We start from the raw sequence: 25,839 nt of genomic DNA on the forward strand, positions 1-25,839 counted from the left end.
TCATTTTAAAGTAATATGTTCTGTACGTTATATTCCATCTGTGTATACTTATGTTTTGTATATTATTATTGTTAAGTTTTTAGAATATTTTTATGTAATTATTTTTGATAGTAATGTAATTATTAATGAATGTTGTTCCAATGTCTGGAGTCAAAATTAATAGTAAAGTTTTTTTAAATGTTATGTTTTTTTAGTATTGTGTGATGTCTACAGTATGTCAAAAATAAACCTGCAAAGACCATGATGTCATAATCATGTGATCAGGGGAAGGTCCAGTGGGAGGGGTAGCACTAGTTTCGCGAGGTCCACTTTTGTCACCCAAAATCACTTCATTTTTTAAGTCTAAATATAAACAAACTTAAGCTCTGTCTACATGACCAACAAAGTGTGATGTGCCCAAATATGGTAGCGATATGCCCAAATGGTAGAGATACGATATCATAATGTCCATATATGGACACATCACATTTTGTTGTCACAAAGTGTAAAGACAGAGCTTTACAATTCATCACACTTCTTGCTCTCCAGTGTGGACAGAGCTTTAGTAGCAAACCCATAAAAAACAAACTATTTATTAAAAACTTTCATTCAAAAACCTATCCACCTCGTCCTAACCAATTAAACCAGAAGTAAACAAAAATGTTATTTTTTAATATTTTTGCATAATAAAGGAATGCTTTATGTTCAGTTTGTAACAGTGATAAGTTCAGTCAAAATGCCAACCTAATCATTCTAATACAAGGAGTGTTTTTTATTACTATTTTCGAGAAGCGCAGATCAATTTAAAGTTAAAATACACATGTAGTGTTATAATAGAGAGAATACAATGGTTTGGTAGGGGAGGGTGTTTGAGGGGATGGACCTAACTTACTCTAAATTTTTTTGTAAAGGTCCAAGTCTTCGATTACTGTACTATAATATATATTTTAGCTGTTTTAATAAAAACTAAACACTATGCAAATAAACTGGTGATAATTCTTTTACTTTAATGTTACACATTATTTTACAACAAAGTCACCGTTTATATTATATATTGTTTATAATATCGTTGATTTTAATACAGTATTCATCAATTTTAAAGGTTTGGTTATAATCAATTTTTCACAATATTACATCCTAAATTGGTTTCTTGTAATGATGAATTAAAAATAGTGGTCTTAATGAATATAATATTGGTAGATAAACACAAATATTATTTGTAATCACAATTAAAACCATGATACAATGTTTGTTTAAAATAACAGTAATGTTGATCTGTTTAAAAAGTTTGACAAACTGAAACCTGTATAGGGCAGCAGACTATAATTTTGATGTTTTAATGGACCTTCCCATTTTTCACCTGTAAGTATAAAAGTTTAAAAAATATTATCACAGTATTAATTTCTAATGAAAATGAAAACATTAACACAGATATGATGACAATACTGATAATAATACAGTGATTTTAAAATACTAAAATACGTATGCCTACTACAAGTATTTGATAATTTGTATGCGTTTTTACTTATTACATGAGCTAAAAGAGGTATTTGATCTGTTCCCCAAAATGTCTTTACTTCTCCATCTTTGTGAGCTAATATCCATGGTGCGCCAAATGCCTACAAATTAAAATCACGTTTTTTATTTGAATATTTAATTGTAAAACAGACTCGCCAATATATACTGTAAATTGAATTAATTTTAAAAATAAAAGATAAACTTTTTTTTTTTTTTTTTTTTTTTTTTTTTTATATGTAACGTTTTTATATATTGTTGTACAATTTTGTGAAAAGCACTCAAAATATTTTCCCATGTGGACGAAATAATGATGCCTACAAATTAAAATCACGTTTTTTATTTGAATATTTAATTGTAAAACAGACTCGCCAATATATACTGTAAATTGAATTAATTTTAAAAATAAAAGATAAACTTTTTTTTTTTTTTTTTTTTTTTTTTTTTATATGTAACGTTTTTATATATTGTTGTACAATTTTGTGAAAAGCACTCAAAATATTTTCCCATGTGGACGAAATAAAGTTAAAGTTAAAGTTAAACTTTAAATTACTTGCACCACTTTCGAGTGCAATGCCTGTTATTCTTTTTAACTCTTCTTTTGTTGATTGATCTTTGACCTTTGACATGCATTTATTAGCGACCTCTTTAGACATTCCAGCAGCCTGGGCTGCCTAAAAATAATTGAAGATGTAAATTTGATATGACAATAAATATCATGTAATATAATATTAAATTTATATTAAAATTTTCAACCAAATCAACAAAAATATCAATCCAACCTTTTGTAATTTTGATTGCAAAAAAGTTTTATGAAAAGAAAATTCAATATTCATATACCTCAAGAACAGATGTAGGATCTGAAATATCTTTATCCTGTAAAAAAATATTTAAAAGTTATATATGTAATAATAATTAATATAATATTATAATATTTATATATGCAATAATAAGATAATTATATATTCCATTGGGGTTTGATTGTTTTAAAATTGGGAACATACTAATATGGGGAAAATTAAGATATATACATTTTAAGTTAATATAATTATATTATATATAAATAATAAATGTTTGGAACTAGTTGACCTTTGACCACATTCTTATCCATAATTGTCTTGATACTTCTTCAAGGTCATCTGGATGTTGGTCATTTACAACGGTCAAAAATCTCTGTGCCGTCAAAGAACCTGAATGACAAAATGACATTTATTATCAAAATTGTGACAAGTATGATTTAATAAATTTATAGAAATTCTAATTCTCCCATAGCATGTGGGATTAACAATTAAAGTCAGTTTTGCAGTATGGCTCCTCTTCCTCGACGACGACCATAATTATAGTAACATAATGAATATACAATATACATTTTCTAGTAAATAATTTAAGCGGTAATATTACGAATCTAAAATGATCTAACACAATTATACATGTTCACAAAGCCTAACAAAAATAATGATTAAACAGCACGCAACACTCTTGAGTACATTATATTATACAGTACTTAGTGTCGATATGTCCTCACTTGGGTGGTTTCTGAGTGTGCAGATTAATATCCTTAGTTGTTCCTTTTGCTAAGGTGTACAACCGTTATTCCCTCTTGGCCCACATTCTGTACGACTAGTACTGTACAACTTAAATACCTAAACCCTGTTCCAATAATTATTCTATGCTCATTTGCATAACAAGTGACATCTTGTGCAAGTGAGCATCCAATCACAGGCTGTCACTTGATATCCTTTGTATATACATAGAGTATTGTCATTAACGTATAACATATACTGATAAACATTAAATTCAACACAAAATATGGCGTTTAAACGCACGGTATCGGGCCAATAGGAATGCACAGCTCGCTAACTTCCACACCATAATAGTGACTATTGGCTTACCAATCATCGATATCCAATGTAAGGATGCAGGCACGATTGACGGTGCAATAGACAACTTAACATTATGTCACACGTGACCATCTAAAACAACCATGGCGATCGAATTGCCTATCTGTGAATTTATCACACCTTACACTTTACTATACTTCAAAATGTTGTAAAATTGATCAACCTGGGAGTTGGCTACAAATTGTTTGATATACTGTATACCTGTCATTTTGATGACAGATTTGATCATCAGCCTCCTAGGCGCGTACTTAGACACAATAATTATATACCATGAAGAAACTACTATTGACGAGGATACAAATTAATAGGCTACTAGTAGCCTATTAATTTGTATCCTCGTCGTCGGGATGTAGACGTTATTGTATTTTAGTTGTGGCTATTGTGTCGCGCTCTTTCGATTACTGAAACGTTCGTATGTTAAATGCTATCTCAAATTTAGGTAAATTTAAAGTTGAAGAAACTGTAAGTGCATTTAAGATAAGTCTTAAACAAGGGGTTAATAAAATGTGTTTATAATTATGTGGGTATATACAACTTCTACAGGTTTTTTATAAATATATAAATTTAATTATTTCAAATGATTCTGTTTCTTTTCTATAAATAACTTATGTGGATTTTATAATGAGCTGAGATATCTATAGACTTTCGTGATCGTGTATTGTGCATTATAAAGAAAGAAATGCACAAACCGTGAAAAGCTTTTGTGACATCATGGCCAACGTCAATATGTGATATGAATACATACAATTAAAGTTGACCCGTTAAAAGGAGTGGTACAGTACCTGCTATGAAATCGTCACAAATATTGACTGTAGGCCTATCATTATGTATTCCTGTTATTACAAGTTATGAGATCTTCCAGTCAAATTCACTTTTAAAGCCAACAATGTAAGTTTGCAATTTAGATTTATAATTGCTAAATCTAAAAGTATTTATAGTTTATGTATATTTGTACGTTCGATGGTAGGAAGGGAATAAGAGTGAGAGTTGTAAAACAGTCTGTTTTGTAATTAAACTATGGATCCGCCGATGGGTGATAACAAAGATCGTATTTTGGTGATGCCGAATTTAAGCAAGGCCCTGATTCAAGGGATCGTCTATTGTTGGTTGTATTTTCGTCTTGGTTTGGTCACGCCTTTGACTTTCATTTTTCTAAGTTGGGACCTCTGTCAACATAATTTCCGATCTAAATATAATCGTCATTTTTAGACAGACATGGTTTCAGACAGAGCTCAGCATTTTAGTGGCTGTGAATTTATGTTATTGGCACAGCATGCAGCAACAATGTTGTATAGGGTCCCTATCTCTCTCAGTTACGTTTTAGCAGAAAAAATATTGATAGCGCATGCGTATAGTAAAAAAAGAACCAACAACTAGAACTCGTCAGGTAATATGGAGCGCTCTGAGCGCATTATTAACACAATATGTTACAATTGATTCTTGTTTGGACGTGCGAGATCAGTGTTTCGTTTGTAAGTTTGCAATTTAGATTTAGTTCTATTTTAGTTCTATTCAGGTATTTCTATGTTTATTTACGTTTTGTGGCAGGAATGTAAACGAGAGTTAGTTGTAAAATAGTCTGTTCGGTTATTCATGGATCCGCTGGGTGATAACAAAGATCGTATTTTGTTGAGGACCCTGATGAATCAAGGATCGAATTGTTGGTTTTATTTTTCTTTAAAACACACACACACACACCCTCATGTGAGCTAAAATATATGGTGCGCCAATACGCCTGGGTTCATTATCAATCAAAACTGTAATTACAAAATGAGTCTTTAAACAAGGGTTCATTATCATGTGCTGATTAAATCTAATTTATATTATTTAAGTCGACCGATAACTTCTGCAGGGCTCTTTTCGTTTTTGTTTTTGATAGAAATTTAGTTATTTCAAATGATTCTGTGTTTTTTCTAAAAATAACTTGTGTGGAATTTTGAGTAGAATATCTATATACTTCCATTAATCGTGTATTGTGCATTTATAGAAAGAAATTGCATAAACCGTGAATATCTTTTGTCATTCGTCATGGCCCTTAGTCAATAAGCATAAAAGGAGTGGCGCAGCGACTGCTATGAAATCGTCACAAAGATTGGCTGGGGCCTATCAAGGTGTATTTATGTTATTACAATGAGTCAACAATGTAAGTTTCCAATTTAGATTCAATTGCCTAGGCCTAACTATTTATAGTTTATTATTTGTACGTTTGATGGTACAAAGAGAACGAGAGAGTGAGTTGTAATGTAATAGGCTGTTTTTCGTTTGTTGTCTAATTGTTATTATGGTTTAAAAATCAGGTACCAGAGCTCATGCTTCCGAAACGAAAACAAAATTAAAAGATAACTTAAACTGAATCACAAAAGCAAAAATAATGTTTGATTCAGTTTACTACTTATAATGTGTTTACATTTTAGAAGAAAATGTCAATAGCTCATGAGTATTAAACATATTTGGGGATCATCATCACGTCAGGGGGTGGGGCAAGAACAGGGTCAGTATAGAGGAGAAGGGAGATGATTTAATCAGATTTAAGGCCCTGATTTTGTGATCATTTAGCATGGCTGGAGGTAAACAAATTGAAAAAAAAAATCAATTGAGACATCACACATGAATAACATTTGTCCATGCCATTGTTACATGCGCTAATCACCATATTTTACCAGATACCTTTTAGTTTAGGCCTACCTCATTTATCTTATTTTTAGTCGCGTGAAACAGCTCACTATGTCGGTCGGTCGGTTGGTCGGTCGGTAAACACTAACTTGAGCACGCGACTGCAGCCATGTATAATATGGCCTTTTTTCTAGGAGTCATGACAAGAAAATGGACATTTAACCTGTTCATTAGCAGAATGAAAATTGAACATTATTATAAGTAGGAACATTGATCTGTTTAAAATAAAGAGGAAACAGCCGTTATATTATGTTGGGAGTAGATTTTATGTTTTTCTGCGAGAGAAGCAGCGATTTAATTGTTTTGCTAATTTCGGCACAAATAATACGAGGATAGAACATTACATTTTAATTGTGATAAACTGTCCTTTTACTCCAACTTTGTGTCACGTGGTAAGAATCCAGCAAAGTGGTCATCACTCATCCTCATGCATATTTTGAAAATAGTTTTATGAATGATGCATGAAGTGACAATCAGCAATATACATTATATGTTACTTTGCAAAACAGGATGAATTGTCCATTGATTGACAGCATTTAACCTAAATATCACAATTCCATTTCAGAAATGAAGATTGAAAACTAAATTGAAAACCATGGCAACATCAGGTAACACAAAACAAATTGCCCTTTTCCCATTTTTAGAGTATGGTGCAATGTTCGGGCACCTAAACGCCCATTCCTAAAATTGTGAGGCAGCGAAGGAGAATAGGTACAAATAATTTTGCACACTCTCAAAAAACCTTCTGATAGTGCCATTTCTGGGCATACATTTCTAACTTCAGCAGCCAATTATACTGTGGGCCTACTGATCTATACGCCTACAACAGAATATTTTCAGATGAGTTTATCACTCATATTTGTGAATATGATTTTTGTTTTGTCCTCATTCCAGAAAAAACTGAATGTGGTGAAGTAAAGTTCCATACTTTAAAAGATAAACTTAGCAAACACTATGTGGGTCGCCATTTTAGGTGGTTGAGATTCTACCTGCATGGATACATACCATTAGGAGACCTTGATCGTGAAGATGTTACAGCAATGAGTTTATTTAATGAACTTCAAAGAACAGGTAAAATCACACCGCATAAGGTCAGGCTTTTGCTGGACATAGCTAATGTGACAGGTTTCAGTGAAGCAGTAGATCAGATAAACCAGTATATGGCAGATAACAATGTTCAACTTGTTGATGGAGAGATGCTCTCAGCATCTCGTAAACAACTATTCCAGACCTTGAGAGAAATTGGACAAGATGACTTGAAGAATGTTATTCATAATTATGATGAACTGAATAAATTTGAATTCACAAATATATGGGATGCCGTATTCATACTAGATAAAGGAAACCTTCTAGGTACACCTTTAAGAATTACCAGGTTTACAGATTGTCTTGGAAAATCTGCAAAGGATAGACTTGGTATGTATTTAGAAAAGAAGACGAAGTATTTCATTTCTTTCACGAGATAGAAAGTTTTTATTTTGTGATTTTTCCATTCAAATATTATATAGGCCTAGTGCTTAAAGTTTTTATTTAGCATTGTAAATTCGAATTTCATTATTAAAACAGGTGAAATGCCGACCAGTAGTAACGGAACCAAATCAGAGACAGGTTAGTTATACGTTATGTAAGCTGCATCATTACAAAACTGATTTTGTGTTTTTAATGATGTGCAAGCTTAATGCTGACCATCTGACACAAGATATAATTAAAAGCCTCCTTTGTGATTTTCCAAAAAAAAATTTCAATAAATATTTGTTAGTGTTTATTGATAATAACAAATGTTGATATGACTATATGACCAGCAAATAAAACGGTTGTGTGTTTACCGCCGCGCTTCAACTGGCAATAACCTGTGAGTGTACGTGTACACATTTTATTTTGTACACCTTAGGCCTAATTTTAATTTAACTTCTATTTGAAGAAATGTCGACCAGTAGTAATAACGAACAAGGAATACAGAAAGAGGATAACAGGGGCCGACCTAAAGTGAAAGAAGGAAGTAGAAGGAAGAGGCGGCCGAACAGATCTTGGCTCCGTACCCTTCGTTCACGTTTTGAAAGGTGCGGTTGCAGAGAGTCACAAACAGGTATTCTATTTATACATTAACTATAATAAAATACAATTGAATTTGAATAGCGTATTATTTTGACCAAAAAAAATCAACACCAATTCTAAAAATAATTTAAATTATTCTTGTTTTTAATTCATATGAATATGCCTATAGTTTTTTTTTTTTATATCAAGATGAAATACATACTCATAGTCAAAGGTTTCATTACGTAAAAATCACTGTAATTTCATGTTTTTTTATTTGTTTACACAGAGGAAGAGCCGACTAGTAGTAACGCAAGCATGAGAACAGATGGGAAGTTACAAACAGGTAAGTTACAGTACCGCTGTTCAACAAACAAAATGATTTATTGTGTTGGTAATGTGTAATGGAAGAATGTTTTATAGACATGAATTGTTTTCTGAATTGCGCTACTAATGTTTACTTTAGAGTCAGATTGTTTTGTTTATTACTTATTTGTTTATTTATTAAACAGTGGAAGTGCCGACGACCAGTGGTAATGAGGGAACACGAAAAGAAGTTAAATCAGAAACAGGTTAGTTACTGTTTATCATTAAGCTTAGAAACAAGATATTATAGAAAGTTTCTTATTTTGTGATTATTATCACTGGTATATCTATAAATTGTAAATAAATATGGAGATTGAGGAAAACCGATAAAAGATGTAGTTTTCTTATCACACAAGTGGAATCAATAGACTTCCAACAATAGTGTATTATGGAATCAAAATCAACCAAAAATACATTACATTTATCATTCGTACAAAAGTCTAATTCAACAAATTATTATAAGATAAAGCTTGGACTAAAATCAAAAAGAAGGTCCTGTTCTCGAGGGGCATACTACAAATAATGACGGGGAAAACCCAATCTAAAAAAAAAATAATTACAACATTCACTCAATAAATTGTTTGTTCGCCACAACCCTGATCATTGGCTGAATATGTAGCAAAACTTGTTCGGGCATTATTTGAATTTAACTCGAATGGTTTAGTTTAATATCTTAATTAGATATTTATGCTGAAATGAATCCCTAAAAGTATTGTAAATTCGGATTTCTCCTGTTATTACACAGGGGAAGTGCCGCCGACCAGTGGTAGGTTCAACGAAGAAACGCAACAAGAAGTTAAATCAGAAACTGGTGAGTAGGCCTACAGATTAACAAATAATATTATAATTCAATGGGTGGAAGGTTTTTGAATTTATGCTCTCTGTAAAATGTATCTAATCTCGGATGTTAATGCGTATTTAGTCTTGATTTACTTTGTTATTGTCTCTTTTGGTTAAACTGGTTTGACGTCATTTCCGATCATGTTAGAACAGAAATTGAACAGAAATTGAAGTTTTCTTCTTGATTGATTTCAAATTGTGTTTGTCGCCCTCTATATACAAGTGCGTTACTTAAAATGATTTTTTTTGGTTAAAAAAAACCTTAATTGCAATATAACTTGACTACTTAAATTGGAAAATTTCTGAAATGAAAACTGTATTTCTTTATATTAGAATGGTATTTCTATATTATAAAATGTATAATTATTTTGAATTAGCTAAACTATTTATCTATTCTTCTTTATCATTAAACAGTAAATGTGTCGACCACTAGTGAAAAAGAACAAGGAGTGCAAAAAGAGTTTAAACCAGAAACAGGTTAGTTAATATCTCCTATAAAGAAGTTTATTATGCGGTAGAATGATTTTAAAGTAATAATAATAAGACACTTATTTATTTATTAAACAGTAGATGTGTCAACTACTAGTAAAAAAGGACAAGAAACGCAGGATAAGGTTGAGTCAGAAACAGGTTAGTTATTAGAATGTATCTATAATTTTTCTCCCATAAAGAAAAAAAAGCTTTTTTTATGCAGTAGAATATTTATCGTTTAAAATTCTGATTTATTAAGTATTAAGTATATTTATTTTTCGGTTTGCTGCCCTCTTTATCAATTCAAGTTTTCTGTTTCTGATAGTAAAGAAAATGTGTTTTTCGCCCTCTATAACCTTAATATTTACAAAAAGTGCAATACAAATATCTATTGCACAGAGTCTGCTATAACTGATAACAATTACTCCAATAACTTTAGGTAAATAGTTTAAAATTGCTATAATTATATTATAGCAATTTTTTATAACAGATTTCAATTTCATTTATACCTGGGATGACATTATCTAGGCCTGTAAAAAGAACAACCAAACCACTATAATTGTTAACAACTTAGGCCTACTAAAATAAACTAAATATAATTAAATAATTAAGATGAATTAATGTCAATAATAATAATAATAATAATAATAATAAAATGCTTAATAGAATATGATAAAGTATAACATTTTCTCTATTGAATAACTTTCTTTGTTTTTAGAAAAGATACAAACATATCTGATTAACGTACAAAAGGGAAAGTGCAGCCAGGCCAGTATATTTACACCTGCAACAATGAATGATATATACAAAGTTGACATTTCACATATGTTTACCGATATGGAATTACTAACGGAAAGTGAAAACAATAAAGAAACCAGCAAACCAACAACATTAGAAGAAGTGATTGATGTTATCAGTTCTAAACCTGGATGTAAAGCTCTCATAGACGGCGAAGGTGGAATTGGTAAAACTACCATATTAAGACATTTATCATACAACTGGGCCACGCCTGGTCAATCAATTAAAGCATTTGAAGGTAAAATTGTATTTCTTTTAAGTTTAAGAGATTTAGAAGAAGGTGATGATATCTTTGATCTAATTGTAAAGCAATTAGATATTAAAGATTTCAGCAGGCGTACAAAACTTCCAAGAAATTCAGAGTTGATTGAAGATTTTCTACTGACAAATGAAGACAAAATTGTTTTGCTACTCGATGGGTTAGATGAAGTAAGATTTAATAATCAAACCATAACCAGAATTTTCAGCAGGAATAACTTCAAAAAAAGTACTGTGGTGCTTACTTCCCGATTAGAGAACATAGATGAATTTGTAAAAGCATGTAACGTACATGTAAGGGTTAAGGGATTTAATAACAAGAGCATAGGAAAGTATATTGACAAACATTTCAAGTTTTTTGGAAAACCACAATTGGGAGAGTCGCTTAAAAAGGAATTAGGTATTGACACATTGACACGTTTTTCTAAAGAAGCATACTTGATGTGCAAAAACCCGATGCTACTTCTTTCAATTTGTATGCTATGGGAAGACAATCAAAGTCTTCCTAGTGACAGTTCTGATCTTTTTAAACAACTATTCCGTAGTATTTTAAATCAGTTTAACAAACAAAAACAATTTGCCAAAATTTCTAAATTTGAACACACTCCAGCAAAATATATACATGCTATGATTTTGTTAGGAAAATGTATGTATAAAAACTTAAAAGATAATCAACTTTCAATAAACATGAAAGATTTGAATGATACACATTCTACAGGAAATATGATTGACATGGCCGTCAAACTTGGATTTGTTTACGAAGAAGCACCAATTTCAAAATCTAATTTTGAAAGTGTTTTCATGCCTCCCCACAAGTTGATAGTTGAGTCATTGGTAGGACTGTACTTTGGAAAATTATGTGAAAGTGAAGGTTTGAAGTTTGAATGCGAAGACGATGTAAGACGGCTACTTACACCATTTGATGATAATACATGGGATGAGTGTAAATTATGTGAAAGTAAAGGTATGAAGTGTGGATGTAAGAAAGATATAAAACGATTACTTGCACCATTGGATGATACTGAATGGAAGGTGATAAGAGAAAGTGAGTATTTATACAAAGCAAGAGAGTTTGCAATTGGTTTCCTTGGTGCTAACGCTAATGCATTTTTAAAGCACTGGGTTACAAATAGTTTGTCAACATATCGCTCTCTGCCGAGTAATTTAAAGTTTGTTAAAAAAAACCATAAAGAAGCTGTGGTAAATGCTTTGAATTACCACATTCAAGATTTAGAAATAAAGAATCCTTCGGACGATATAGCTACCTCCATAGAATTGTTTATTAAACACATTAGTCCAGGTGAACAATGTGATGGGCATTTTAAACGTCTGATTATGCAACTTTATTGCATGGAGGATTTTAATGAAAAAATCAAGCATTTTAGTAGTGGTAGGATGGAAGGGGAATGCAAGGGAAAAGTAATTGCACACATTTTAGCCATAGCTGAATGTAACGAACACACGATTATTAAGAATCTAATACTAGGAGACTCTGATGCATTCAAACACTTCGTTACAGAATGTTCTCTCAAACAAGTTCAATTAGCATTACCTTATCTCGATATCTCTTGTAATAACCTTCACAACATTGATGTTAATTCAATGTCTTCATTACTCATTATGTGTCCTAAGCTGAGGAGGCTTGACATGATGTATTGCAATCTATCAGGTGATGTCATCAATCACTTGGTTACAGAATGTTCTCTCAAACAAGTTCAATTAGCATTAGTTACTCTCCAAATCTCTGGTAATAACTTTGACAACATTGATGTTAATTCAATGTCTTCATTACTCATTATGTGTCCTAAGCTGTGGGAGTTTGACATGAGGGATTGCAATCTATCAGATGAAGTAATTATTTACTTGACTGAAGAGTGTTTGAAGAGAAACATAACTTTCTTAAATTAAATTCACGATCATCATCCGCCAATAACTACAGTATGTAATGTACACTACGTCTCAATTCATATAAAGAGCGCATTTGTAAAAGTCGCAGTACACAAGTGTCAATATTGTAATTAAAAAATAGAATTGTATCTGTAAATCTAAAAATGGCATGTAATTAATTGATATGTTATAAAAACTGTTTAGTAATAATTTGTTATTATAATTGTGGTTTTTAAAGAAATAAATTTTGTTTTAGTTATATATTTGGTCGCGATCATCAAATTCATCCATATTCATCTTCCTTGTCGCGCGCGTGTCTACATCATACGCGTAATCAAAACAGCTGCAGCATGCAGAAGCAGCTAGAGGAGATTTTCATTTTCAAATTCGTTCATTTTATTTGGTTCTATCTGACTGAATGTCTGCAGCCACAAAGAACAAAAATCTGTATAAATTGTCCATCAAGCACTATTATTATTACTAGAGTAGGTAGGCTACAACATAGGCAACAATGTCTAAAAAATGATGAGTCTATCTAGGCTAGGCGGCCTAGAAAGTAGGCTAGGCTCTAGACTAGGCCTAGCCTAGCTGAAAACTGTGTAGGCATAGGCCTAGTCTAGGTCTAGCCTAAACAGGTCTAGAACTTATACCTTGTTTGTCTGTGCTAGGCCTACTTACTAGCCTACTACTGACTGCCTCAACTCGGCTTGTCTAGTCTGCACATATTTGAGGTATGTTCTTTTCATTCAGTCATTCGATTGCTAAAGTTGAAGTTTGTAAGTAGCTAGAGATTATTGTAATGTAAGTATTTAAATATTGTAAAGACTTGGTGGGACACTAGCTAGCTAGTAGGAGGACTAGAATAAGAACAGACAGAAATGATATTTATTATTGTGTTCACTCTCTCTTTCTTTAAATTATTTTACATTAAAACATGAATCTTATTATAAACAATTATTTCCTTCTAATATATGATTAAATAAATATAAATATATGATTAAATAAATATAAATATATGATTAAATAAATAATATATGATTAAATGATATGATATGTTCAATTTAGACTTGTATGCTTGACTTTTCAATGAAACACTAATTTGCACAAAATGTGATCTTGTTTGTATCTTTAGAAAACCAAAAGTAGGCCTAAACCAGTGCTTATTTCATAATATCTTGATATATTTCATTTGTAGTGAATGTGAATGTGTATGCAGTGAGCATACTGCCATATTACATTATGTGATAGTTGTGTATGAATGCCTATAGTATTATATATTAATGTGTTATAAGAAAGAAAATATTAAATCATTTAATAATATAATAATAATCTACTTTGCAGTATAATAAATAACAATTGTCATTTTAAAGTAATATGTTCTGTACGTTTATATTCCATCTGTGTATACTTATGTCTTGTATATTATTGTTACGTTTTTAGAATATTTTTATGTAATTATTGTTGATAATGATAGTAAAATTAATGTTAATTATTATCAATGTTGTTCCAATGACTCAAGTAAAATCACTTTTTCTTGAGGACAAAATTATTAATAAAGTTTATTTTTAAATGTTATCTTTTTTTAGTATTGTGTGATGTCTACAGCATGTCAAAAATAAACCTGCAGAGACCATGATGTCATGATCATGCGATCAGGGCCAGGTCCAGTGGGAGGGGTAGCACTAGCTTCGCGAGGTCCACCCTTTGTCACCCAAAATCACTTCATTTTTTAAGTCTAAATATAAACAAACTTAAGCTCTGTCTACATGACCAACAAAGTGTGATGTGCCCAAATATGGTAGCGATATGCCCAAATGGTAGAGATACGACATCATAATGTCCATATAAGGGCACATCACATTTTTTTGTCACATATATAAAGTGTAAATACAGAGCTTTACAATTGATCACACTTGCTCTCCAGTGTGGACACAAACAAAGCAAACCCAAGACCAAATTATTTTTAATATTATTATTTTTATATAATTATTCAAAATCTATCCACCTCCTCCTAATCAATTAAACCAGAAATAAATAAAAATAATAAAGGAATGCTTTATGTTCAGTTTGTACCAGTGATGCCAAAATGCCAACCTAATAATTCTAATACAAGGAGTGTTTTTGATTTACTATTTTCGAGATACACCGATTACTTTAAAGTTAAAATACAGATGTAGTGTTATAGAGAGAATACAATGGTTTGGCGGGGGAGGGGGTGTTGTTTGAGGGGATATACCTAACTTACTCTAAATGTCATCTCTGTCATTTTTTTATTTTAGCATTTCAATAAAAACTTTACACTATGCAAATAAACTGGTGATATTTCTTTTACTTTAAATGTTACACATTATTTTACAACAAAGTCATCATTTAAAAATATATTTTGTTTATAACATCTATGATTGATATTAATACTGTATTCAAAAGGTTATAATTAATTGTTCACAATATTACTTCCTAAATTGGTGTTCGGTAGTGATAAATTCAAGATAGTGGCCTCCATAAAGATAATATTGGTAGATAAATATTAACTGAAATCACAATTAAAACCATTATACAATTGTTGATTAAAATAACAGTAATGTTGATCTTGTTTAAAAGTTTGACAAACTGAAATCTGTAGAGGGCAGCAGACTATAATTTTGATGACGGTTTTAATGGACCTTCCCATTTTTCACCTGTAAGTATAAAAGTTAAAAAAATATTATTATCACAGTATTAATTTCTAATGAAAATGAAAACATTGACAAAGATATGATGACAATACTGATAATAATACAGTGACTTTAAAATAATAAAATATGTATGCCTACTACAAGTATTTGATAATTTGCATGTGTTTTTACCTATTATATGAGCTAAAAGAGGTATTTTATCTGTTCCCCAAAATGTCTTTACTTTTCCATCATTGTGAGCTAATATCCATGGTGCGCCAAATGCCTACAAATTAAAATCATTTTTTATTTGAATAGTAATTGTATACAACAGACTCGCCAATATATACTGTAAATTGAATTAATTTAAAAAATAAAAAATAAACTTTAAATTACTTACACCACTTTCGAGTGCAATGCCTGTTATTCTTTTTAACTCTTCTTTTGTTGATTGATCTTTGACCTTTGACATGCATTTATTAGCGACCTCTTTAGACATTCCAGCAGCCTGGGCTGCCTAAAAATAATTGAAGATGTAAATTTGATATGACAATAAATATCATGTAATATAATATTAAATTTATATTAAAATTTTCAACCAAATCAACAAAAATATCAATCCAACCTTTTGTAATTTTGATTGCAAAAAATGTTTTATGAAAAGAAAATTCAATATTCATATACCTCAAGAACGGATGTGGGATCTGAAATATCTTTATCCTGTAAAAAAATATTTAAAAGTTATATATGTAATAATAATTAATATAATATTATAATATTTATATATGCAATAATAAGATAATTATATATTCCATTGGGGTTTGATTGTTTTAAAATTGGGAACATACTAAAATGGGGAGAATTTAGTCTGAGATATATACATTATAAGTTAATATAATTATATTATATAGAAAAAATAAAACTAGTTGACCTTTGACCACATTCTTATCCATAATTGTCTTGATACTTCTTCAAGGTCATCTGGATGTTGGTCATTTACAACGGTCAAAAATCTCTGTGCCGTCAAAGAACCTAGAATGACAAAATGACATTTATCAAAACTGTAACAAAGTAAAATTTAATACATTTAGAGAAACTCTAATCCTCCCAACACATTTAAAAGTCAGTTTTGTGGTACGGTAACATGATATCCCTGAACCTTTGTGGTACGGTAACATGATATCCCCCAACCTTTGTGGTACTGTAACATGATATTCCCCAACCTTTGTGGTACTGTAACATGATATGCCACAACCTTTGTGGTACAGTAACATGATATCCCCCAACCTTTGTGGTACGGTAACATGATGTCCCCAACCTTTGTGGTATGGTAACATGATGTCCCTCAACCTTTGTGGTATGGTAACATGATATGCCCTAACCTTTGTGGTATGGTAACATGATATGCCCCAACCTTTGTGGTACGGTAACATGATATCCCCCAACCTTTGTGGTATGGTAACATGATATGCCCCAACCTTTGTGGTACGGTAACATGATGTCCCTCAACCTTTGTGATATGGTAATAACATGATGTCACTCAACCTTTGTGGTACGGTAACATGATATCCCCCCAACCTTTGTGGTACGGTAACATGATGTCCCTCAACCTTTGCGGTACGGTAACATGATATCCCCCAACCTTTGTGGTATGGTAACATGATATGCCCCAACCTTTGTGGTACGGTAACATGATATCCCCCAACCTTTGTGGTACGGTAACATGATATGCCCCAACCTTTGTGGTACGGTAACATGATATGCCCCAACCTTTGTGGTACGGAAACATGATATGCCCCAACCTTTGTGGTACGGTAACATGATATGCCCCAACCTTTGTGGTACGTTAACATGATGTCCCCCAACCTTTGTTTTTCTTCGCCATGCAAACCTTTAAACAATCATGTTTTAGTAATTTCTTTTGACTTACTTTGTTCAAAGAATGACGTTGGGATGGATTTTGAAAATGGAACACCGGTGTAATCACGTTGCATTGCTAAGTCATCAAACATGTACATTGCTTTCATAGGATTCAACCCTGGCGGCTTATTATCTGAAAAATTAAAAAATAAGTGAAGTTTTAACACATCTAAATATTACAATTAAAATCCTATAGAATGCTACTCAAACTACCTTAGTTACTTATTACTTATTAATCAGGTGCTATTTTAGGTACACTTGGTCAATGAACGATAAACGACATTTGTTTTTTTTACAGCACAGCTATTGAGCACAATAGTTGGCCGGGATACGAGGCTAAAATACGGGAGTGTGGGCATGTACAGTATGCTTCAGGCCTAGATACAGTATATAAATAACAAATGTTATATCACCTGCTCCCTGCATTATACCTCCTAGAAAAAACGGCTTGTATTGTAAGTCTATATTCCATCTTTGCCTGTACCTTCCTAATATCTAAAACAATAAATAATAATTATTCAATGTTAATTTCAAAACACACCGATGATTGATTGTTGGCCGTCCCAAAATAGAAACTTTCAATGCAAAAAAAAAAACCAAAAAAAACAATGCAATAAATATATGATCATGCTAGACAATTGTCAATGTTCAATGTTGGGAAGATCATTATCTAAAAAAAGACGTGTTGGCCCGCCTAGCTAGTAGCCAGTAAGCCTAGCTCATACGCAGACAGAAGAGCATACAGCACAGCCTTTTATTTTAGCTCGGCCTCTTGTCTGGCCTAAAACCTATACTAGGGCCTAGCTAGGCCTCCAGGAGGAGGACCTTTACTCCATGTATGGGCGGACTAGCCAGCCTAGGCCTAGAGTTAAGACTTAGCTTTTAGTAGGCTCTAGAGTAGAGGTGTAGCTAAGACTAAGATTTTGAAGTGTATTATTAATAATACTTCAAATGCAAGCCAAGAATATGGTGATATAACGTCGTAAAACAACTCTATCGTCTTTTTTATAGGCGCAGCCATTTTCTTTATTTAGTTCCTCTCTGCTGCTGCCAGTTGAGTTTTGTAGCGCAGAAAGTCCATACTTCCCACCTAGGAGAGTGGCTAGGATCGGAGGAGGCGAGGCCTACTCGCGAACCTCTCCGTCGGTGGTGAGGGCGCAATATTGATAAACAATAAACAGATCAAAAAAGTCGTTTATACAGAATGCAGTAATTGCAGGTACTGTAGGTAGGAGGATACATATAAAATAAAAACAAACAAAAGACACTGCTGTTGTTTCATTTATAGTAAATTAACACATTGAAAGAAGTACAAGATCCCGTTGTTTAACGAATTGTGTTTTTTTGAACAATCATTTGACAAAATGATTGATTTGAAACGAATGATATGCGCAGGCGGAGAAGGTATTACTACTAGTACTACTACTACTACTTAGTTAGTAGCCTACTACTACCAGGGAGGTATACCTACACTACAGTACAGATGAGTACAGTAGGTAGTAGTAGTAGCTTTAGTAGGCTAGTAGGCCTAGCTAGGATATTCCGATAAAGAGTACCTGCACTTTTTTGCATATAGCTTGTGACGTGTTGGCAGGGGTTTGGCAAGTACGGTGCCAGTGTGGTAAACCAGCTGTGCAATTTCAGTATTATAATGTAATAATTATTAGTAATTACTAACTAATATAATATTATTAGTAGAGCAGTACTAGTAGTGGCCTAGTCGTTGACATCTTAATAGCACTCAGAAAGAGCACCGTCTTCAAACATTTAATTAATATGCTATTTTCAACTAATTTACTATAATATTATTATTTTTATTTTATTTATCAGGTTCAACCATGCATCTTAGGATTTATTTACAATAAAATTTATCGTTTGCAAGCATGTACCGGTCACTTCGGTATCAAGTTGTCTTTTCCATGCGTAGTTGTCACTATAGCAACAGAACATCCTCTTCTTGGATAACAGAAAATGTTTTCTCGTCAAACAACAAAGAAAGAGCAATAAAGATAATGGACCAAGTACATCCTCTAAGAAGAATGTTGAAAGGGTTGAAATTAAATGCAGCCGTTTGTATCCCAATGTGTATAGTGAACAATCAACCATCCATCTTATTCACTCTAAGGTCAACAGAGCTTAGATCTCATAGAGGTCAAGTTAGGTAGGTCAATCGACGCTACTGGACTTTATCACACCGAGATTGTCTTTAGGGTTACTCCAGGACACGGCAACGCTTATGCTCTTGTCAATTGTGACCCACACGACCCGCGTCATGGGTGCGTCATTACATATAATTATTGACACTGGGGTGCGTCAAAAAACCTACAGTAGATGGTACGTCACATCAATGGTGTGTCAATGTCCGTCACTTTACCACCCACCCATCATATCATAAACAACATGGGCACAGTGCGTCAAAATGGGTGCGTCATGGTCACCTAAAGGTAAGTCACGTTTTTGACGCAGGGGTATGACGCACATACGGACAAATGACGCACCTCTCCCGGGGGTCGTATAGTGGGTCATACAATTGACAAGTGCATTATCATTAGTTGAACCATGGACTTTTAATTTATAGGTCCATGGTTGAACCTAGCCCTAAGATAGTCTAGCCTCTAGCTGTGCATTAGCGCAAGTAAACCTGAACTTGACCATTTTATCTAATTAAAATGTCATCATCCTGATGCAATCATACAATCAAGATTCTCTGTACCATGCATGATGTCTCTCAGAACAACAACTGCCATTGGACAGGATTTGAACCCAAGACTTTGGAATTGTTAAGCGAGTAACTAAATCCACTCAATATATCAATAATTATTTTCCGTTCTCTTTTGTGTTTTCAGTTTTCCAGGAGGTAAATGGCAGGAAGGTGATGCTGACATCATTTCAACTGGTCTGAGAGAAATGCACGAGGAGATCGACATCCTGCCAAGCTCTGTGGAAGTCTGGGGAAAGCTAAACCCTATTCCAGACTATGTATGTACTTTTGATGTTATATTACTAACACACAACATCCTAAAGGCCCTGTAACAGAAAACAATGGCTAGCTTTCACACTCTGAAAATTTATTATACCAACAGACCAAGACAATTTCAGTAACTCCAGTTTTATGTAACATAGGAGAAATTGAATTGGATCAAGTAAAATTTAATCAATCAGAGGTGAGTGAGGGTAAAAACAAATCGGATAACAGCATTTGCTAATTATGAAACATTCCACCAATCAAATAACAGTATTTTCTGTTATGAAACATTCCACCAATCAAATAACTGTGTTTTCTGTTATGAAACATTCCACAAATCAAATAACAGCATTTTTAAAAAAATAATACATTCCACCAATCAAAATCAGTGTTTTCTATATGGAACCTTCCACCAATCAAATAACAGGGTTTTCTGTTATGAAATATCCTAACAGACAAATAACAGTGTTTTGAAACATCCCACCAATCAAAATACAGAATCTGTTGTTATAAAACATCCCACCAATCAAAAGCAGTGTTTTCTGCTATGGAACTTTTCACCAATCAAATTCTTTGTACTTTTTTTTGTATATACAGGTTACAAGTATATTCAGCATCCCCATTGCTGTCCTTTCAGACCCACTGTTCACCCGTTATACCCGTTTTCGGGAACCTGCAACACCTAGTCGAGCAAGCTTTACATACACTATGCCGGTATTTCTGGGAGGTGCGCACAAAGTTTGGGGTTTGTCAGCAATAGCGACGGACGAATGCTTGAAAGTGCTTTTACGGGAAATGTACACTCCAACTGTTAAACAGGTTTTGGATATCAAAGCTAGTTCTACCGATTCAACACAGCAGCCTGTCTCAAGAAGTTGATGTTGACCTTTAATGTAATTATTCAATTACCGATAAAAGATAAAGTATATGGTAGACACGCAGGAGATAAAAAAAAGATGAATAAAAATCAATAATACGGTTGCTTTTTTTAAAAATGTTGAGTATTGGTTTTACCATAAATTCTGTAACAGCATAACCATATTGGACAGGGAGGCCTGCTGCAGCAAATGTCTTAAAACTTAAATTGATAATATGCAATATTATATTAAATCAATTTTAAACATAATTTTATATTTATTTTAGTGGAATAAATGACATAAACTATTAATTTGTCACCTTTTGTGTTGTTTGTTTAATCCTACTACCTGTACAATATCACAAAAAAGCTAAAGACACCTAGTAAAGTGGATAACTAAGTATGGCAAGCCAAGTCCGCTTAATACTTAAGGCCAAAATCAAATTGTTTAATGTATTCTGAAAACTTTCCCCAGGTAACAGAGTTTTGTCAGAGGAGGGGTTGTAGGTCGGTATGTATAGAAACATACTTATTTCTGTTTATAATTAATGAACACAGCTACAAGCAAGCAAACTTTGGTTTATAAGCTAGTCTAGGTTATAAATATTTTGGCACACATGGCGTTTCATAAGTATAATACTTGAGACAAAATCAAAACATGTCCTGAGGGGTGGCCTAACATATATAAGACTTGTGGCAGTCTACAGATAAGTCAGAGATCGGCAATACTTCAATTGACATATTCAATAACAATCAGTAGATTTGATTACCTCTGCACATGGAGGAGATCTGGAAACTCCTGGGTCCGCCTATAAAAAAATCGTACAGTAATATTTCTTACTCTTCAATTTACTTAAAAACCAAATAGACAAATAAAGTACATGTAATCATGTACATATTCTGTCTTTACATTTAACATTTAAAATGATAAAAAAAAAGCTGGAAGATAAAAAATACAAAGTGACACAAGTTGGTTTGACGAATCCAGCTTCTTCATTTTTATTAATGCATTATTGCACACATCAACTCATATTAAAATATAAAATACACATTTTGATTACACAGAATATATAATAGTTGCAGTCAATAGAAATATACCATAGTTAGCATACACCCTAAAATAAACATCCCATTCACATTGCATCGTTCAAACTAGGCACTTCTATTTAATAAGTATTTACAGTAAATTATAGATATTTATAAAACTCACCGATTCTACAACTATATTTATTTCCCACATAAAGCTCGGAATAACAATCAAACAAAATGTCTGCCCTTTTTAAATTGCAGTGATCAGTATTGCCCTTATAAGTGACGTAAGTTGCCCTATATTTTGCATAGGTAATCCAGTGTCTCTTAAAATTGCATATTTTTTCATGTTACATTGTCTTACAGTGCTTTTCATATACTTTAGTAGCCACAAGGCAACGTAGAAGAAATTGCATTGTATATTAAAAAGACGTTTTGGCTAATTATAACATTTACAGCACTACATATAATTGATAAAGTAAGCATTTGGTAAAACTATTAAATTTACATGCAAGATACAGCAAGCAATGTGGTTGCATTCATGGTAAGTGTAGCAGAGATATAATATAACCAACCAGTGGTAAAGAGCATCTCATCTACTTCTCTTATTTGCGCCTCAAAATTACTAAATTAAAATTTGGTATTGGGGGAAAAAGCACCGTACCAGGGGCACCATTTATTTATGGAAAATAAATATTAATATTAGAATAAAATGGAAGCCTATGATTTTGTCATAGTAGAATCAATTTTGGATCATTAAAATTGACAGTGCATCAGAAGCAATGGACATGCCGATAGCATTTACGTAAGTTGGTTCAGAACTCTAAAGAAGCTAAATATTTAATTTTATTTTTAAATAATTATTTTCTACAGATGCTTATTTCTTTTATTGGTCTATATTTGTTATACTGTAATAATCTACTGTAATTTTAATTAAACACCTGATTTTATAAGAACTGTATTAAAGGTACATAATTTATAATTCATGGCAAAATATTAAACTTGCTATATAATAATTTATTTTTATATACATTTTATAAGCAATTTATAAAAATAATAGTTTTTGGTAGCCAAAATAGAATTATAATCGTTCATAAGATTTGTATCCAGGCAAATTCCCAAAACATTGTCACATGTGACATTTTTGAAACCCTAATTTTTAAAATTCCTACATGGAATGTATCATAGAACTGTTGCAGTTAAAAATCATGATTTCAAGCAAGTTTATAACTATTTTAGGCTTTATCAAAATAATTTGATTACATTGGTAAAGCTACCCTGGTTATTTATAATACATTCACAATTAATTAATATAAAATAAACACAAATAAAATGTGTTAAAAATTGTGATCATTAGTCATGATGGGAAGAAGTCTTTTAATATGGTTTTAATGATTTCACTTCTTAACATCCATATAAAAATATGTTATATACTTGTGGTTAAAATATACTATACATTATTCAAGCCGAGATTGACGCCGGTGGCAGCAGACACGTTTGCGGCCTTGTTGAAGCTGGAAGGAATACTTTATCCGGTGTTTGAATCACGCTTACGTTTCGTAGGTATAAGTCCTTATTGATTTTGTTGGCATTGTGCATGCGTGTGGAGAGAACACGAGGAGCTGAATAATGGTTCGTCACGAGGGCGTCTTTCACTTGAGGTACGTAAGAATGACCATACGTGGTATGATACGCACCGAGTCCTGCTGCTTTTTGCTCGGTGGCCCACTTTTGTTTTAGTTTGTTGTGTAAACCGAGTTGAGTTGGAGCACCTAATATTAAGATAATAAAAATGAAAATAACAAAATTAAAGTAAAAACAATTGATGTAAATTAAATACAATTTGCTGTATGACATAGCTTTCAATTTGCAGCTTAATCTCTGTCTACACTTTAAACTGTGTCACATCACTACCATTAGTTGGGCATCTCACACATTTTTTGTCAAACTAGTTGTGGACAGAGCTTTATGAAGGACCAAGTAACATCATGTTAATTTATTATGTGTGGGTTGGAAACATCGGGACACATGCTTCGTCACTCGATTCCTCAACAAAGTTTTGGTGGATTTAAAGCTTCCTACAAATGAAAGATTACACTAGCTAAAGCTTTGTTTACACTATCAAACTTTATGTGACAAAAACATGTGATGTGCCCTAATAATAGTAATGATATGATGTCATCATGTCCATATATATCACATCTTTTTGTTACATAAAGTCAGATAGTGTAGACAGAGCTTAAGAGTTTTCAAGCTATCATGATGTATACAGTACCTTTCATTGGGTGATCAGATTTTTCTGGCTCCCAGGCAAGACTATGCGAGTCCCAGTGACGTAACCTTGGCAAGCGATCCGAGGGTTCACGTTCTTTCCTGTTAAAATGTTCGTCGTACGAGGAAATCATGTTGTTTGAGTAATGGTTACCATGGTGATGGAAAATAAGTGTACCTGGCAGACCCTTAAATCAAATTAAAGAATGTCAAATATTAATTTGAAACACAATTACCACATCCAGTGCAAAAAAAAAAATTGAATAATATGTATAACACTAACAGAAGGTATAGGACAATTGCTTAGAACTTAAAAAAACTGAGACATGTAAAATAAACAGAAAAATTTACAGAAATGAACCTGGATGAATCATGTGTATAGAAAGAATTGCAAAGGAACTCAAACTCAGAGCTGAAGAGTTTACTGCCGAGGATCAAGCTATTTATAAAGTCATAACTGTCAACGTTCTTGTACAGTAGGACATGGCACGTGAAAAAGAACTGTATTTGTCAAAGTTTCTCCCCAACTAAAATCTGCGAGTTATAGATTTTGTATAGCTATTTTATTTGCTAGTTAAAGTTTGTCTTACATCATTTTTCATCATTGCTGATCGACGGGTCAATACATCCGGCTTAAAGCTGCTATTGTGTTTGAAATCCATTCTGTGTGTTGATGTTGAATTTACTCTTGATTTACTCCACTGTTAGTAGAAACAAAGATAATATTTAGGGCCAAAACATAAAAAAAGTATAATTTTTAAAAAGTCTATATTATATATTATATAGTATGGGCTAGGCCTATAGTTAGTAGACTAGGCCTAACTAGGCTAGTAGTAGTAATTGCCATCGGCATTAATGATCCTAGATAATAACTTTATCTACAGCAAAAAAAATGTAAGGATAGCTGAATTTAATTAGTAGTAATATGCATAATTAATCTAGGCCTAGTCTAGATAAGCCTGGCTCTGCTTACGACCAGCAAAGGCCTAGTAATAATACGCCTACCTAGGCCTAGGCTAGTAATAATACGCCCTATCTATTACTCCCCTACTTCTTAAATCCTAGTAGTAACTAGTAGGCCTACGAAAAATATAATTTACTCACCGCATATCGTTCTTCTGACCAATTTCCTATCAGTACTTTATTTGCAAAACGCTGTTCTATTCTCCATCCTGGCAAATTCCATTTACCAGAGTCGTTTTGTGCCATTTTAAAACTTGATTATTGTTCTTTTTTTCCTGTACGTGCTTCTCAAGTAAACTCCCAAACGTTAATAAAACATGTGTGTTGTTTTCCTGACACAGGCGTCGTAACCATGTAAACAAACTTAAACCCATTGAACCATGACGATAGGGAAGTCACAACTAACATAAGAATAGGCCGAGGTGGTACGTACTAGCATTTCATATATCATTTAGAAAA

At 32.5% G+C, this 25,839-nt stretch overlaps 3 protein-coding genes across 9 annotated transcripts; 1 reads left to right on the plus strand and 2 right to left on the minus strand.

Annotated features, from left to right (window-relative positions):
* Window positions 1–794: 794 nt before the first annotated feature.
* On the minus strand, window positions 795–18,422 carry LOC144834770 (glutathione S-transferase kappa 1-like). Of its 3 annotated transcripts, none has more exons than XM_078689697.1 (8): window positions 18,243–18,422; window positions 17,710–17,791; window positions 17,307–17,429; window positions 16,308–16,408; window positions 16,061–16,096; window positions 15,777–15,893; window positions 1,505–1,598; window positions 795–1,339 (listed from the first exon to the last, which is right to left on the minus strand). In XM_078689697.1, exons 1-8 carry the CDS (start codon window positions 18,315–18,317, stop codon window positions 1,233–1,235), a joined length of 735 nt encoding a protein of 244 aa, XP_078545823.1. In that variant the 5' UTR covers window positions 18,318–18,422; the 3' UTR covers window positions 795–1,232. The 3 variants fall into 3 exon arrangements, with proteins under 3 accessions (XP_078545823.1, XP_078545825.1, XP_078545824.1); XM_078689699.1 differs by having other exon boundaries at window positions 797–1,339; window positions 1,512–1,598; window positions 18,243–18,421; XM_078689698.1 differs by lacking the exons at window positions 795–1,339; window positions 1,505–1,598 and adding exons at window positions 15,032–15,400; window positions 15,569–15,662 and having other exon boundaries at window positions 18,243–18,420.
* On the plus strand, window positions 13,202–21,417 carry LOC144834766 (mitochondrial coenzyme A diphosphatase NUDT8-like). 5 transcript variants are annotated; one of them, XM_078689684.1, is made up of 5 exons: window positions 13,202–13,453; window positions 19,127–19,457; window positions 20,143–20,275; window positions 20,380–20,460; window positions 20,859–21,417. In XM_078689684.1, the coding sequence occupies exons 2-5, from the start codon at window positions 19,180–19,182 to the stop codon at window positions 21,138–21,140; spliced, it is 774 nt and encodes a 257-aa protein (XP_078545810.1). In that variant the 5' UTR covers window positions 13,202–13,453; window positions 19,127–19,179; the 3' UTR covers window positions 21,141–21,417. The 5 variants fall into 5 exon arrangements, with proteins under 5 accessions (XP_078545810.1, XP_078545814.1, XP_078545813.1 ...); XM_078689688.1 differs by lacking the exon at window positions 13,202–13,453 and adding an exon at window positions 17,982–18,004; XM_078689687.1 differs by lacking the exon at window positions 13,202–13,453 and adding an exon at window positions 18,497–18,515.
* Window positions 21,418–22,323: 906 nt separating this feature from the next.
* Window positions 22,324–25,708, minus strand: LOC144836274 (cilia- and flagella-associated protein 107-like). The gene is made up of 4 exons (XM_078691529.1): window positions 25,522–25,708; window positions 25,008–25,118; window positions 24,422–24,605; window positions 22,324–23,918 (listed from the first exon to the last, which is right to left on the minus strand). Exons 1-4 carry the CDS (start codon window positions 25,624–25,626, stop codon window positions 23,608–23,610), a joined length of 711 nt encoding a protein of 236 aa, XP_078547655.1. The 5' UTR covers window positions 25,627–25,708; the 3' UTR covers window positions 22,324–23,607.
* Between the last annotated feature and the right edge of the window lie 131 nt (window positions 25,709–25,839).

Source organism: Antedon bifida, chromosome 2 (genome assembly GCF_963402885.1).
Source record: "Antedon bifida chromosome 2, ecAntBifi1.1, whole genome shotgun sequence".
In the NCBI taxonomy this organism is placed as follows: Eukaryota; Metazoa; Echinodermata; class Crinoidea; order Comatulida; family Antedonidae; genus Antedon; species Antedon bifida.

Coding starts and splice junctions, on each gene's coding strand:
- LOC144834770 (XM_078689697.1), bottom strand. CDS start 18,317: ATGGCTGCGCCTATAAAAAAGACGATAGAGTTGTTTTACGACGTTATA. Junction 17,792..18,242: donor ATTCTTGGCTTGCATTTGAA/GTATTATTAATA, acceptor TTATTGTTTTAG/ATATTAGGAAGGTACAGGCA. Junction 1,340..1,504: donor TCTTTTAGCTCATGTAATAA/GTAAAAACGCAT, acceptor TTATACTTACAG/GTGAAAAATGGGAAGGTCCA.
- LOC144834766 (XM_078689684.1), top strand. CDS start 19,180: ATGTACCGGTCACTTCGGTATCAAGTTGTCTTTTCCATGCGTAGTTGT. Junction 19,458..20,142: donor TCTCATAGAGGTCAAGTTAG/GTAGGTCAATCG, acceptor TTGTGTTTTCAG/TTTTCCAGGAGGTAAATGGC. Junction 20,276..20,379: donor TAAACCCTATTCCAGACTAT/GTATGTACTTTT, acceptor TTATACCAACAG/ACCAAGACAATTTCAGTAAC.
- LOC144836274 (XM_078691529.1), bottom strand. CDS start 25,626: ATGGCACAAAACGACTCTGGTAAATGGAATTTGCCAGGATGGAGAATA. Junction 24,606..25,007: donor CAGCAATGATGAAAAATGAT/GTAAGACAAACT, acceptor ATTTGATTTAAG/GGTCTGCCAGGTACACTTAT. Junction 23,919..24,421: donor ATCTGATCACCCAATGAAAG/GTACTGTATACA, acceptor TCTTAATATTAG/GTGCTCCAACTCAACTCGGT.